We start from the raw sequence: 11,414 nt of genomic DNA on the forward strand, positions 1-11,414 counted from the left end.
TTAGGTTCTTGTTTTTATTATAATTAAAATGCAAGTGTTGAACTAGAATGTGGTGCATACTCCTTTTTACACAATTTTTAAACTGTTTAGAAAAATCTACAAATTTTTTACAGAGAGTGAGGTTCATTTTAATTTATCTTATTTGTACAAGAAAGATTTAGCAACAATTTCATTATTTTCTTATTTTTAAGAGAAATTTTTAGCAATAAGTATTTAAAAATTTAATTGAAAGATTTTGGGATGAAAGAGATAGAACAAGGATTTACCTCCTCCTTAGTAAATGAAATTTTTTGTTCTGCATTGCTTTTTTCATGTTAATGAAGGGACCAACATTAAAAGTCATATTTGACCAAGTCAAGTCTTCAGTCTTCACCAAAACACAAGTTATTTCTTCTTTAAAAATAAAAAAAGCAAAGAAAATCCTTGGATCCCAGCACACGCACTCACCCAACAGACAGCAAAACAAAGGAAGCTCTGTTTCAAAGAAAAAACAGGGGAAAGAGAAGCAAAATAACAATCCTCAGAAATGCCCTTCTCCTCCTACCTTGGCAACACCCGCCGTGGCGGAGGATGGGCCCAGTCGTTACTTCCTTCTTCATCAGCCACCGTCAAATCGACCCCCAAATCCCATCCCGCTCGAAAGTCACGCAAACGGACGGCTCTGATCAACTACCTCTTCACCAACTTCTTCACCATATCTCTTTCCCTATCCCTTCTCTTCTTCCTCCTAACTCTCCTTCTCTTCGGTATCCCGAAACCCATATCATCCCACTTCAAGCCCCGATCCACAACCCGAAAGCCTACGATTCGGAAAACCGTAACTCGAAAACAGCCCACCTTGAATCCAAAGCAGAACGGTGCCGTGGTAGACGTAACGACTAAAGAACTGTATGATAAAATTGAGTTCTTGGATAAAGATGGAGGGGCTTGGAAACAAGGGTGGAAAGTTAGTTACAATGGAGATGAATGGGATAGTGAAAAATTGAAGGTTTTTGTGGTACCTCATTCACATAATGATCCAGGGTGGAAGTTCACTGTGGAAGAGTATTATGAGAGGCAGTCAAGGCATATACTGAATACCATTGTTGACACTTTATCAAAGGTGAGTTTTCTTTTTATTGGTTTGGGGGGGGGGGGGGGGGGGGGGGGGAGTGGGATTGGGTTGGGAGGTTACTTATGATGGGTTTTTGTTGAAATGGGGTGAATAAAGCTGGAATTTGCATTGGAATTTGGTTTTTGAGCTTGTTAGTTTTTTCTTTTTGTTGATATTTAGTGCTGAATAAAGTTGGACTTTGATTGGGATTTGGTTGTTGAGCTTGCTAGTCTTTCTTTTTTGTTGATATTTGTTGTTGGAAAAAAGTTTTAATTTTGCTTGGAATTTGATTTTTCAGCTGGTTAGTTTCTTCTTTTTCTCTTTTATGTTGATATTTAGTGTGGAATGAAGTTAGAATTGTGATTGGCGTTTGATTTTTGAAACTTGTTAGGCTTTTGTTGATCAATAGTGCTGAAGTGAGGTGAACTGAATGAAATAATGGGAATTCTTTTATCTTTCCTTTCCTTTGTAAAGAAATGGAATTTCGGTCATCCTTCTGATTCCTTTGGGAGTTATGGTGTTTCTTTTTTGGGAGTTAGTTTTGATGAATATGTTGGATTGTGCTGAAATGGTTGAATGAATTGAGTGTTTTGATTGGCATTTGGTTTTTGAGCTTGTTAGTTGCTGTTTTGCTTCTTGGATTATGTATTTTACAAAAAGCTGGTTATTGTGCACTTAGACTTATTTATAACTATTGAATCAAGGAGAAACAAGAAATTGTTAACTTTTGTTTTCTGATTAACAAATAATGGCAGCCTGTTAGATTTGGTAAATTTTGAAATTGTATTTGCAGGATGGTAGGCGGAAGTTCATATGGGAAGAGATGTCCTACTTGGAAAGGTGGTGGAGAGATGCCTCAGAGGATAAAAAGGAATCTTTTACAAATTTGGTGAAGAATGGGCAGTTAGAAATAGTAGGAGGTGGTTGGGTGATGAATGATGAGGTATGCCCACAAGCTTATATAATCCTAGAAATTCATGCATGTGGGGTGGGGGCTTGGTTCATTGTTTTCTTTTCTCATTATGCTCTCATTCTCTCTCTTTTCTTTGCTTTGCTTTTCTTTTTTGGTTATTTTAGCCCTGTACTTAGAATTAAACTTCACTATGGCTATCTCAGAATTGTGAGGTTTTGATTTTGACTCAACAAGTTTTTTGTTTTCTTTTTCTCGATACAGGCAAATTCACATTATTTTGCCATAATTGAGCAGGTATACCTTGAACCCTTTTTCTTGATGATTGTATTTGGCTTTATGATTGTCTTTTCGGAAGGTTTTTGGTATGTTGAGGTCTTGTGACTTATGTGCATGTCAATGATTGTGTTCCATGATGTCAGGTTCTAAAATACCAGCTTGTCATATATTTTTGGATTTTCACTTGAAAAGATGCTTGACATGTTGGAATACACATCCTCAGAAACCATGATTTACTCATGCATTTGTGATGTCTTTCTTGTTGTCTTTGCATTTACATCAATGATCAACAAGGTTTTTATTTGTCATGATTTTCTAACCCTAAAAATCCTTTAGTGCCTCATTTTTACTTTGAATTTCTCATATTTGTAAAAGCAGATAACTGAGGGAAATATGTGGCTGAATGACACTATAGGGTTTGTTCCCAAAAATTCTTGGGCAATAGATCCATTTGGTTACTCACCTACCATGGCTTATCTCCTCCGCCGTATGGGCTTTGAGAATATGCTTATTCAAAGGACTCATTATGAGCTGAAGAAGGAACTTGCTTGGAATAAAAATTTGGAATACATATGGCGTCAGAGCTGGGATGCTGAGGAAACTACTGACATTTTTGTACATATGATGCCATTCTATTCATATGATATTCCACATACTTGTGGACCAGAGCCTGCTATTTGTTGTCAGTTTGATTTTGCTCGGACGCATGGCTTCTTTTATGAACTCTGCCCATGGGGAAGACATCCTGTAGAGACTAACCAGGAAAATGTCCACGAGAGGGCGATAAAACTACTAGATCAATATAGGAAGAAGTCAACCCTATACCGGACCAATACACTTCTTGTACCTCTTGGGGATGATTTCCGCTATGTAAGTGTTGATGAAGCTGAAGCTCAGTTTAGAAATTACCAAATGATATTTGACTACATCAATTCTAATCCCAGTTTAAATGCGGAAGCAAAATTTGGTACTTTGGATGACTATTTCCAAACCCTTCGGGAGGAGGCTGACAGAATAAATTATTCACTTCCTAGAGAAATTGGCTCTGGTCAGGTTGGAGGTTTTCCTTCTTTATCAGGTGACTTCTTTACTTATGCTGATAGGCAGCAGGATTATTGGAGTGGGTATTATGTGTCGAGACCTTTCTTCAAAGCTGTTGATCGAGTACTAGAGCATACACTTCGTGCATCAGAAATGTTGATGGCATTCTTACTTGGTTATTGCCAGAGAGCACAATGTGAAAAGTTGCCAACGGGGTATGCTTATAAGTTGACAGCTGCAAGGAGGAATTTAGCTCTTTTCCAGCATCATGATGGGGTGACTGGAACTGCCAAGGATCATGTTGTTCTGGATTATGGAACTCGGATGCACACTTCTTTACAGGACCTGCAGATTTTCATGTCCAAAGCAATTGAAGTATTGCTTGGAATTCGCCAAGAGAAGTCAGATCAGACCCCTGCCCAGTTTGATCCTGAACAGGTGAGATCAAAATATGATGCTCTACCTGTGCATAGAGCAATCAGTGCTCGGGAAGGAACTGCACAGTCAGTTGTACTCTTTAATCCTCTTGAGCAAACAAGAGAGGAGGTTGTGATGGTAGTTGTTAACAGACCAGATGTTACTGTTTTAGACTCAAACTGGACTTGTGTTCAAAGCCAGGTTTCTCCTGAATTGCAGCATGACGAAAGCAAGATTTTTACAGGCAGACATCGCATCCACTGGACAGCTTCTGTTCCTGCCATGGGTTTGCAGACATATTATATTGCTAATGGGTTTGTTGGATGTGAAAAAGCTAAACCAGTGGAACTCAAACTCTTCTCAAAGTTGAGTTCAATTCAGTGCCCTACACCATATGCTTGCTCAAAAGTAGATGGAGATGTCGTTGAAATAGAGAATTTGTATCAAACTCTGACCTTTGATGTCAAGCATGGTTTGTTACAAAAAGTAGTCCACAAAAATGGTCCCCAAAGCGTCGTGGTTGAAGAGATAGGCCTTTACTCAAGTTCGGGAGGTGCATACCTTTTTCTACCCAACGGTGATGCTCAGCCTATAATTCAGTCTGGTGGACATCTGGTTATCTCTGAGGGTCCCTTGATGCAGGAGGTGTACTCTTATCCAAAGACCTCATGGGAGAAAACCCCCATCTCCCACAGTACTCGTATATACCATGGAGGCAACACATTTCAGGAGTTTCTGATTGAGAAGGAATATCATGTTGAGCTTCTTGGCAGGGATTTTAATGACAGAGAATTAATTGTTAGGTATAAGACTGATACTGATAATAAAAGAATTTTCTACTCTGACTTGAATGGCTTTCAGATGAGCCGGAGAGAAACCTATGATAAGATTCCATTGCAGGGAAATTACTACCCTATGCCCTCTCTTGCATTCATGCAAGGGTCAAATGGCCAGCGGTTTTCTGTTCATTCTCGACAGTCGTTGGGTGCAGCAAGCCTTAAAGAGGGGTGGCTAGAGATTATGCTTGACCGTCGTTTGGTGAGAGATGATGGGCGTGGTCTTGGGCAAGGAGTGATGGACAATCGAGTCATGAATGTTGTTTTCCATCTCCTGTTGGAATCCAACATTTCAACTTCAAATTCTGTTTCCAACTCTCTTCCTCTGAGTCCATCTCTTCTTTCTCATCGTGTTAGTGCTCACTTGAATTATCCATTACATGCATTCATTGCCAAGAAGCCACAAGAAATTTCTGTACAGATACACTCGAGAACCTTTGCTCCTTTAGCTGCTCCCTTACCATGTGATTTGCATATTGTGAGTTTCAAAGTCCCTCGACCATCAAAATATTCTCAGCAGCAACTTGGAGATCCTAGGTTTGTTCTAATGTTGCATAGGCGAAATTTTGATTCTTCTTACTGCCAGAAGGCCAGATCGCAGTGTACAAGTGTGGCTGATGAGCCTGTAAATCTTTTCAACATGTTCAAGGGTCTTGCAGTACTGAATGCAAGAGCAACTTCTTTAAATCTTCTACATGAGGATACAGAGATGCTAGGGTACAGTGAGCAGTTTGGTGATGTTGCTCAAGAGGGACATGTAATTATCACTCCCATGGAAATACAAGCATACAAGTTGGAATTGAGGCCACACCAGTGAAGACGGAGGCTGATTTAAGTACTACTTTCCTACTGATGCTGATCAAATGGAATTAGTAGTGAAGGAGAGCTGATCCTGTATCCCACTGTCAACATAATTATGATTAGTGGTAATTAACCATGTGCTGCTATCCCATGAAATATCTGAACAAGTCAAGAGACTTCAGACTAGCAGAATGTAAAGACTTTTGGATGAAGTGCGTGGCTGAAAAATGAGTAATTTAGTGGAATGGTAAGAGGTTACCTGCATCGAATTATCATAGAAAGATATCAGGATAGTTTTTGCTGTTTTTTGTGTACAATTAGTGTTATTAGTTGAACACTGAGAAATTCATTTTTTGTGATATTTTCTGGGGAACTGAGATTTCTGTAAACACCTTCTAGAGCTAAGGTTGGACCATAATCAACTTGAAATTTTGCTTATATCATTTTGCTTTGCAAATATTGGTTCTCATGCGTGAGAGTTTAAGAATCAAGCATGTGCTAGCAATTTAGTTTGGTTAGCTCCAAATGTATACAAAGTTGCAGAGGAAGGGACTTGGTGTTTGCTTTTTTGAGAATGATATTTAACGCAGTGCAATTCATTTTCTTTTGTTTCTTGTCCTCCAATTACCAGTTTTTGATAATCTCTCAAAATGACAATGATGTGTGCTTCAATGCAACTTTAAAAGGACTGGGATTCCTTGATTCCAATGACAGATCAATATGCGGTATTGACTTGTTCTTCAAGGAATGTTTTGTAGGTGAACAAAATCAGTTAAGGGCATATTCCCTGGAAACATGAGTTTGTCAAAGTTCAATTTAGTTAGTTTTGATCAGAGGTTGATGATTTTCAAACTAACAAGGGTCATAAATACAACTTGGAAACAACAACACAAATCATATGCATAAATAAAAGCAGCAACCTGTAGGATCAAAGCAATCAAATGGCCTATCTCCTTGTTCAAGATTTTGCATTCTGACTTCCAAAATTTTCAATCTACAATAATTAGACTTTTATCCCATATCACAACCTTTTGGTGGAAAAACTTTTCCGCAGCTGTACCTCTACCTTTGATTATGGTGTCACTATCAGCAATAGTTTTGGTGCCTTTTCTTTTTCCAATGGCAAAAATCAGGACCGCTCATCTTTCAACTGTCATAAAATGATCTCGTCCTGCACACTCAAGTTAAGGGTCTTATTCGGAAGAACAATACTATTGATCACCACAACTTCATCTTCAACAGTAACAGCTTCTCCTGCAATAGAGAAACTAAAACTCAACATTTCTTCTGGTATATCGGAGGTTTCAGCCATTAAAAATATATAGTATTGAACCATAGAAGAAATTTAGAAGGAAAAGTACCAAGGATGGTAATTCCAAGCTTTGCATTGTAGTCCCCATCAGCCTGAAAAATAAGGTTGGACATCAGCCAGCCAAGCAAAGATGATCTGCCTTATTTTCTTCTAACATGTTTTGTTATAATCATAAATCATGTTCCATATCATACCAAGAAACCAGTTTGTGCCTGCTATGATAAACCTAAAAGGCTGATTGAACATAAATTTGCTCAATTCATTTCTATGTATTTGTCCCTATGTGTGTGCATGCACGTGGGTATATGCATAGAATATGGTTATTACACAAGAGAACTAAACTTGCCTGGACACGGGACCATTTCCCGATAGATGACTTCCATCCAACAATAGAATTAATAACAACTGCATTTTCCTGACAGGAGAATACAGGAAATTATATTTCCCTTGAATGAATAATTACTTACACTGGCTTAACACAAAGATATGTGAGAACAAATTCCTTACAAGCATTCGCTTCCTTACCTGAACTTCAACATCATCCAAGATGATACAACTTATGAGCCTTACCCCTGCTCCTACACGAACATTTGCTGAAATAGAGACACTGGGACCAATCTGTTCAACAATGTGACTCAGAACTCAGTTGCACAATTGAACAGAGATTGCTCAAAGAGTATATTGAGAACTGCTGGGAGAAAAATGATGAGTTAGAATACCTTTGCGGTTGGATGTACTTTGGCTGAAGGATGCACATACACATCACCAACAATTGTAGCACTTTTAGTTCCATCTCCAGCAGCCAACAGGTGTGGGGAGGTCAAGCGGAATTGAGCAAGATAAAGACCAGAACATTTTACTGACATCCTGTACCAATAATTACAGGTTTATATATGCAGAAGACAGTCAATAATAATTCATTGAAAAAGAAAAAAATATCTAGCCAATCATTCTACCCTGGAGTCTTGATCTGTTCCCAGAAATCCATGGTCTCATATGTATACAACTGCTTCTTTCCAGCAAAAGGGGACAAAATATCTTGATCCAATCTAATAAAATCTACGGGAAGGGCCCTACTGAGAAGAAACAGATACCAGTATTAAATTTGGAACTGCAGCATTTCATAATGAATGGTAACCATAAAAGAAAAGAAAAAACCAACAGAAAATGAACATTTTCTTAGATGGAAAACACATCAAAAAGAGATTGAAAAGAGAAAAACCATATTATCAAAGACTAAAACACATCATCTCGACTTTTTTAGGAAAAGTGGTAGCTCCAGGAGAGATAATTGAGAGGAAACTTGTTATATTGATTGTGCACTGTTGAGGATTATGTGCAAAACTATGTTTTCTCCTCTGCCAAAAATTCTATCTTATAAGTTGGAACTAGGGATGTAAATGGGTTATTGTTATATGGGTAACTGCAGGTATCAAACCCGATAACATAGGGTTAGGGTACCCTATATTTGGTTATGAGGCAGATTAGGGTAATGCTTTTAAAACCCGACACACATTCGAATAGGTTTTAGGTATCACCTTTAGGATACCCTAAACCTGAACCCAATTATATATGTCACAAAAACTTTATATTTCCTGGGATTTCAACTTTTATCCTTTTACCTTAAGACAATCTTTATCATCTCAACCAACCAACCTTTTTTGTAAACTAATAAATGCAATGTTAATTTATATTAGTCGAACTGTGTTGCAAACTTAGTAGGGATAGAACTCATAGGAGGATGGGAAACACTTTAAGTCTTTGCCAAATTTGCCAACTTAAATGGGTATTTAACGGATAGTTGTTTACTATTAGGATTCAGTTTTGGATAGTATTTTGTAATTTTGTACGGGTTTTAATAGGGTTTGGATACTTGATAACTATACAATTTCAGGTTGCTTATCTCAAAAATAGTGGGTACCCTACCCGTTTACATCTCTAGGTGGAACTTGTTAACTTCATGGCACGTATACCGTTATCATCAACATGTATCAAAGCCAAATTATAAACATGACATGTCTCTCATCCATTTTCCTAAATATTTGAAAGTATAGCAGTAAAAGAAAATTTTTTTAAAATAGTAAAACTAATGAAAGAGGTTAACCTTGTTGGAGATTGTAAGGTTTCAAAGCTGGACAAATGGCGTATATTAGCTGCAATAGGACAAAAAAAAAAAGTCATATACTGATAAAGGAGAGACGGTTTTTGCCAAACAGTAGGAAACAACCATGTTGTAAAAGCTTAAAGACTGCAGCATGCAGCATGACCTCAGTCTTATGTTCCATAACAACAAAGTTGAGTTTTTAGCTCAAGGGCAATGGGCTACCACATGTACCCATAAAAAAAAGAAACAGACAGAAATATTTAATGATGTGTAGTCATATCTTATTTCTGCCGAGACTATACAAAGATTACACATATCATGCTTGTTAAGGCATCATCAATTGTAATTAGAAAATAACCTTGGCCTTCCCGGTGTGTGGAGACTTCCTGAATGGCAGTAAAGACATCAGGGGTAAAGATGTAAACTCCACAGTTAATTAAATCACTTACCTGCATTCCATCAAATGTAAACAGCTAATTAAAAAAGCCAGGAAGTAATAACTTTCACTAAATCATTAGTACTATTAATCAAGATATGAATTCCTCATATGCTAAGTAAAAGGTTGAAACTGCACCATGCACATACAAAAGTCTCAGGTTTCTCAGTGTAATGCAGTAGCTCATTGGTGATTGTGTCAGCAACCAACTCGCCAAACTGGTTAGCTGATTCAGCAGAAACCTGCACAGGAAACAAGAAGAAAAAGTTAAAAGACTACCACAACAAAGACTAAAGTTCTTGCAGTTAAAGCAAATTTTAAAAATAAATCTGCAGATAATTAAAATACTAACCTTGATTACTAATACTGTTCCCATCCCACCATATCTTTTGTGAGCCTCTGTAGAAATGAGCATCCAATTAATGCTCAAATTTTAAAGGAGAAGCACACTCAAGTATAAAGTTATATAAGGAACAGGAAAGTTACCAAGCATTTCTGTCAATGGAAAACTGCAACAAACATCACAATTTAGCAGGAATACATGTGACTGCACATAAACAGGACGAAAATATATGATAAATAAATCAAAGCATCTGCACATTCGAATTAGCATTGTTTGAAAAGTTATAGAAGATGGACAATCAGAAATTTGATGAAAAATTTGTACAAAAATGAAAGAATAGAAAAAGTAATGCAGAATTCAAACCGGGTTGTCTTCCATGATTATATTTCTGAAGTAATAAAGGCCACCAGCTGAACCATGGGGTTTATCCTCTTTCAAGTACCTACCTCAACAAACGGGAAAACAAAAAGTGAGACGCAACATATAATAGAAGACTAAAACAGCGAAACATAATAAATCAGTGCACTAATCACCTCACTGGTACTTTCAACTCACTAGAGATTGAAGAGACGTATAATGCAAACTCCCTCTCCTCATAAAATCCAATCAGAAAAATATGAGCCAAGTTGGGTAACTATTCAACAACAGAACAACGGTGTAGGAAATCAATAAACATAAACATTATGACTGGAATTACAACCAAAGATAAATAATAATAATAATAATAATAATAATAATAATAATAATAAAGAAGCATGGAACATAGTGTTGCAATTATGGTACATAAGATTAAGATAACAATGAGAACACAATTGTGTGACAAATGCTTTAAAGTTTATCCGGAAATGGAATAAAGGAGCAAGAAGGTAGTAAAAGAGAATACCCTTTTACAAGCAGAAATAGGGTGATGAACCATAGGCTGCCCTGCTAAAGGGAACAAAGGTTTTGGAGTATTGAATGAGAGAGGCCTAAATCTAGTCCCTGGAAAAAATAAAATCCAAGCAACAAAACAAAACTCATCAAAACCCAAATCCAAAACCCACAAAGAAAATTGCTTCATTTGTTTATTTATTTACATAATGAAAGCAAACTTTATTACCTTTGGTGGGTCCACCAACCATAATCACAGCAACCGCCTTCTCCTGATCTGAGCTCTCCATGTCCAAAAACCCTAGACCTTCACCTCAGAGAGAGAGAGGGAACCGAAAGCAGATAGTAATAGGCTTTCAGTTGACAGAAATCAAAGCTAGATAGGTTTCAGTTCTGGGATTTTAGTCGGACAGTGAAAGGATTTTATTGGCTAGAGTTTGATCTGCGTGCGGGCACTTAACTAACTTCGTGCAGACCGATGACCATGCTGTATGCGGTATCATATCAATTACGAGAATACACCACAAATCTCTCTTCCCAAAATCACTTTTAATAATACAAAAATACTCCTGATAAGTGAAAATGAAAAAAAAATTAAAATAGAAAGCTTAAGTTTTTAATTGCATATTATAAAAAATTAATATTTTATACTTAAAATTAATTTAAATTATTAAAATTTTAATGATAATAATATTTAAATTATAAAATATTAATATTTCAAAATGTTAATAATTAAATTATCACTTACTAATATCTTAAATAAATTATAAATTATTAATATTTAAAAAAAATAAAATAAAAATAAATAACTATTTATTATAATAAAAAGTTTAAGTTTTTAATTATATGTTATAGAAACTGAATATTTTAAATTTAAAAATTAATTATCAATTATTAATATTTTAATTATCATAAATATTAAATTATAAATAAAATATTAATGATTAAATTAAAAATAAAATATTAAAACTT

The 11,414-nt window shown here is 36.3% G+C and overlaps 2 protein-coding genes across 3 annotated transcripts; one reads left to right on the forward strand and one right to left on the reverse strand.

Annotated features, from left to right (window-relative positions):
• Positions 1–413: 413 nt before the first annotated feature.
• GMII (golgi alpha-mannosidase II) lies at positions 414–5,834 on the forward strand. Its single transcript, XM_018119684.2, has 4 exons — positions 414–1,102; positions 1,887–2,036; positions 2,268–2,300; positions 2,661–5,834. The coding sequence occupies exons 1-4, from the start codon at positions 527–529 to the stop codon at positions 5,391–5,393; spliced, it is 3,492 nt and encodes a 1,163-aa protein (XP_017975173.1). The 5' UTR covers positions 414–526; the 3' UTR covers positions 5,394–5,834.
• A 387-nt stretch (positions 5,835–6,221) lies between these two features.
• On the reverse strand, positions 6,222–10,961 carry LOC18601343 (uncharacterized). 2 transcript variants are annotated; one of them, XM_007032261.3, is made up of 15 exons: positions 10,672–10,961; positions 10,456–10,553; positions 10,106–10,206; positions 9,936–10,014; positions 9,716–9,776; positions 9,582–9,628; positions 9,379–9,471; positions 9,152–9,242; positions 8,794–8,842; positions 7,646–7,762; positions 7,409–7,556; positions 7,215–7,307; positions 7,036–7,104; positions 6,739–6,781; positions 6,222–6,631 (listed from the first exon to the last, which is right to left on the reverse strand). In XM_007032261.3, the coding sequence occupies exons 1-15, from the start codon at positions 10,730–10,732 to the stop codon at positions 6,531–6,533; spliced, it is 1,251 nt and encodes a 416-aa protein (XP_007032323.1). In that variant the 5' UTR covers positions 10,733–10,961; the 3' UTR covers positions 6,222–6,530. The 2 variants fall into 2 exon arrangements, with proteins under 2 accessions (XP_007032323.1, XP_007032322.1); XM_007032260.3 differs by having other exon boundaries at positions 7,646–7,765; positions 10,672–10,960.
• Between the last annotated feature and the right edge of the window lie 453 nt (positions 10,962–11,414).

The sequence above is a fragment of the Theobroma cacao genome, chromosome 4 (assembly GCF_053813885.1).
Source record: "Theobroma cacao isolate CCN51 chromosome 4, ASM5381388v1, whole genome shotgun sequence".
Taxonomy (NCBI): Eukaryota; Viridiplantae; Streptophyta; class Magnoliopsida; order Malvales; family Malvaceae; genus Theobroma; species Theobroma cacao.

What these genes read in the sequence shown, in the direction of transcription:
- GMII (XM_018119684.2), top strand. Translation starts at nt 527, where the DNA reads ATGCCCTTCTCCTCCTACCTTGGCAACACCCGCCGTGGCGGAGGATGG. An exon ending in TTGTTGACACTTTATCAAAG is followed by an intron (nt 1,103 to 1,886) that starts GTGAGTTTTCTT and finishes TTGTATTTGCAG; the next exon opens with GATGGTAGGCGGAAGTTCAT. An exon ending in GTTGGGTGATGAATGATGAG is followed by an intron (nt 2,037 to 2,267) that starts GTATGCCCACAA and finishes TTCTCGATACAG; the next exon opens with GCAAATTCACATTATTTTGC.
- LOC18601343 (XM_007032260.3), bottom strand. Translation starts at nt 10,732, where the DNA reads ATGGAGAGCTCAGATCAGGAGAAGGCGGTTGCTGTGATTATGGTTGGT. An exon ending in CTATTTCTGCTTGTAAAAGG is followed by an intron (nt 10,207 to 10,455) that starts GTATTCTCTTTT and finishes GTTGTTGAATAG; the next exon opens with TTACCCAACTTGGCTCATAT. An exon ending in AAGTACATCCAACCGCAAAG is followed by an intron (nt 7,308 to 7,408) that starts GTATTCTAACTC and finishes ATTGTTGAACAG; the next exon opens with ATTGGTCCCAGTGTCTCTAT.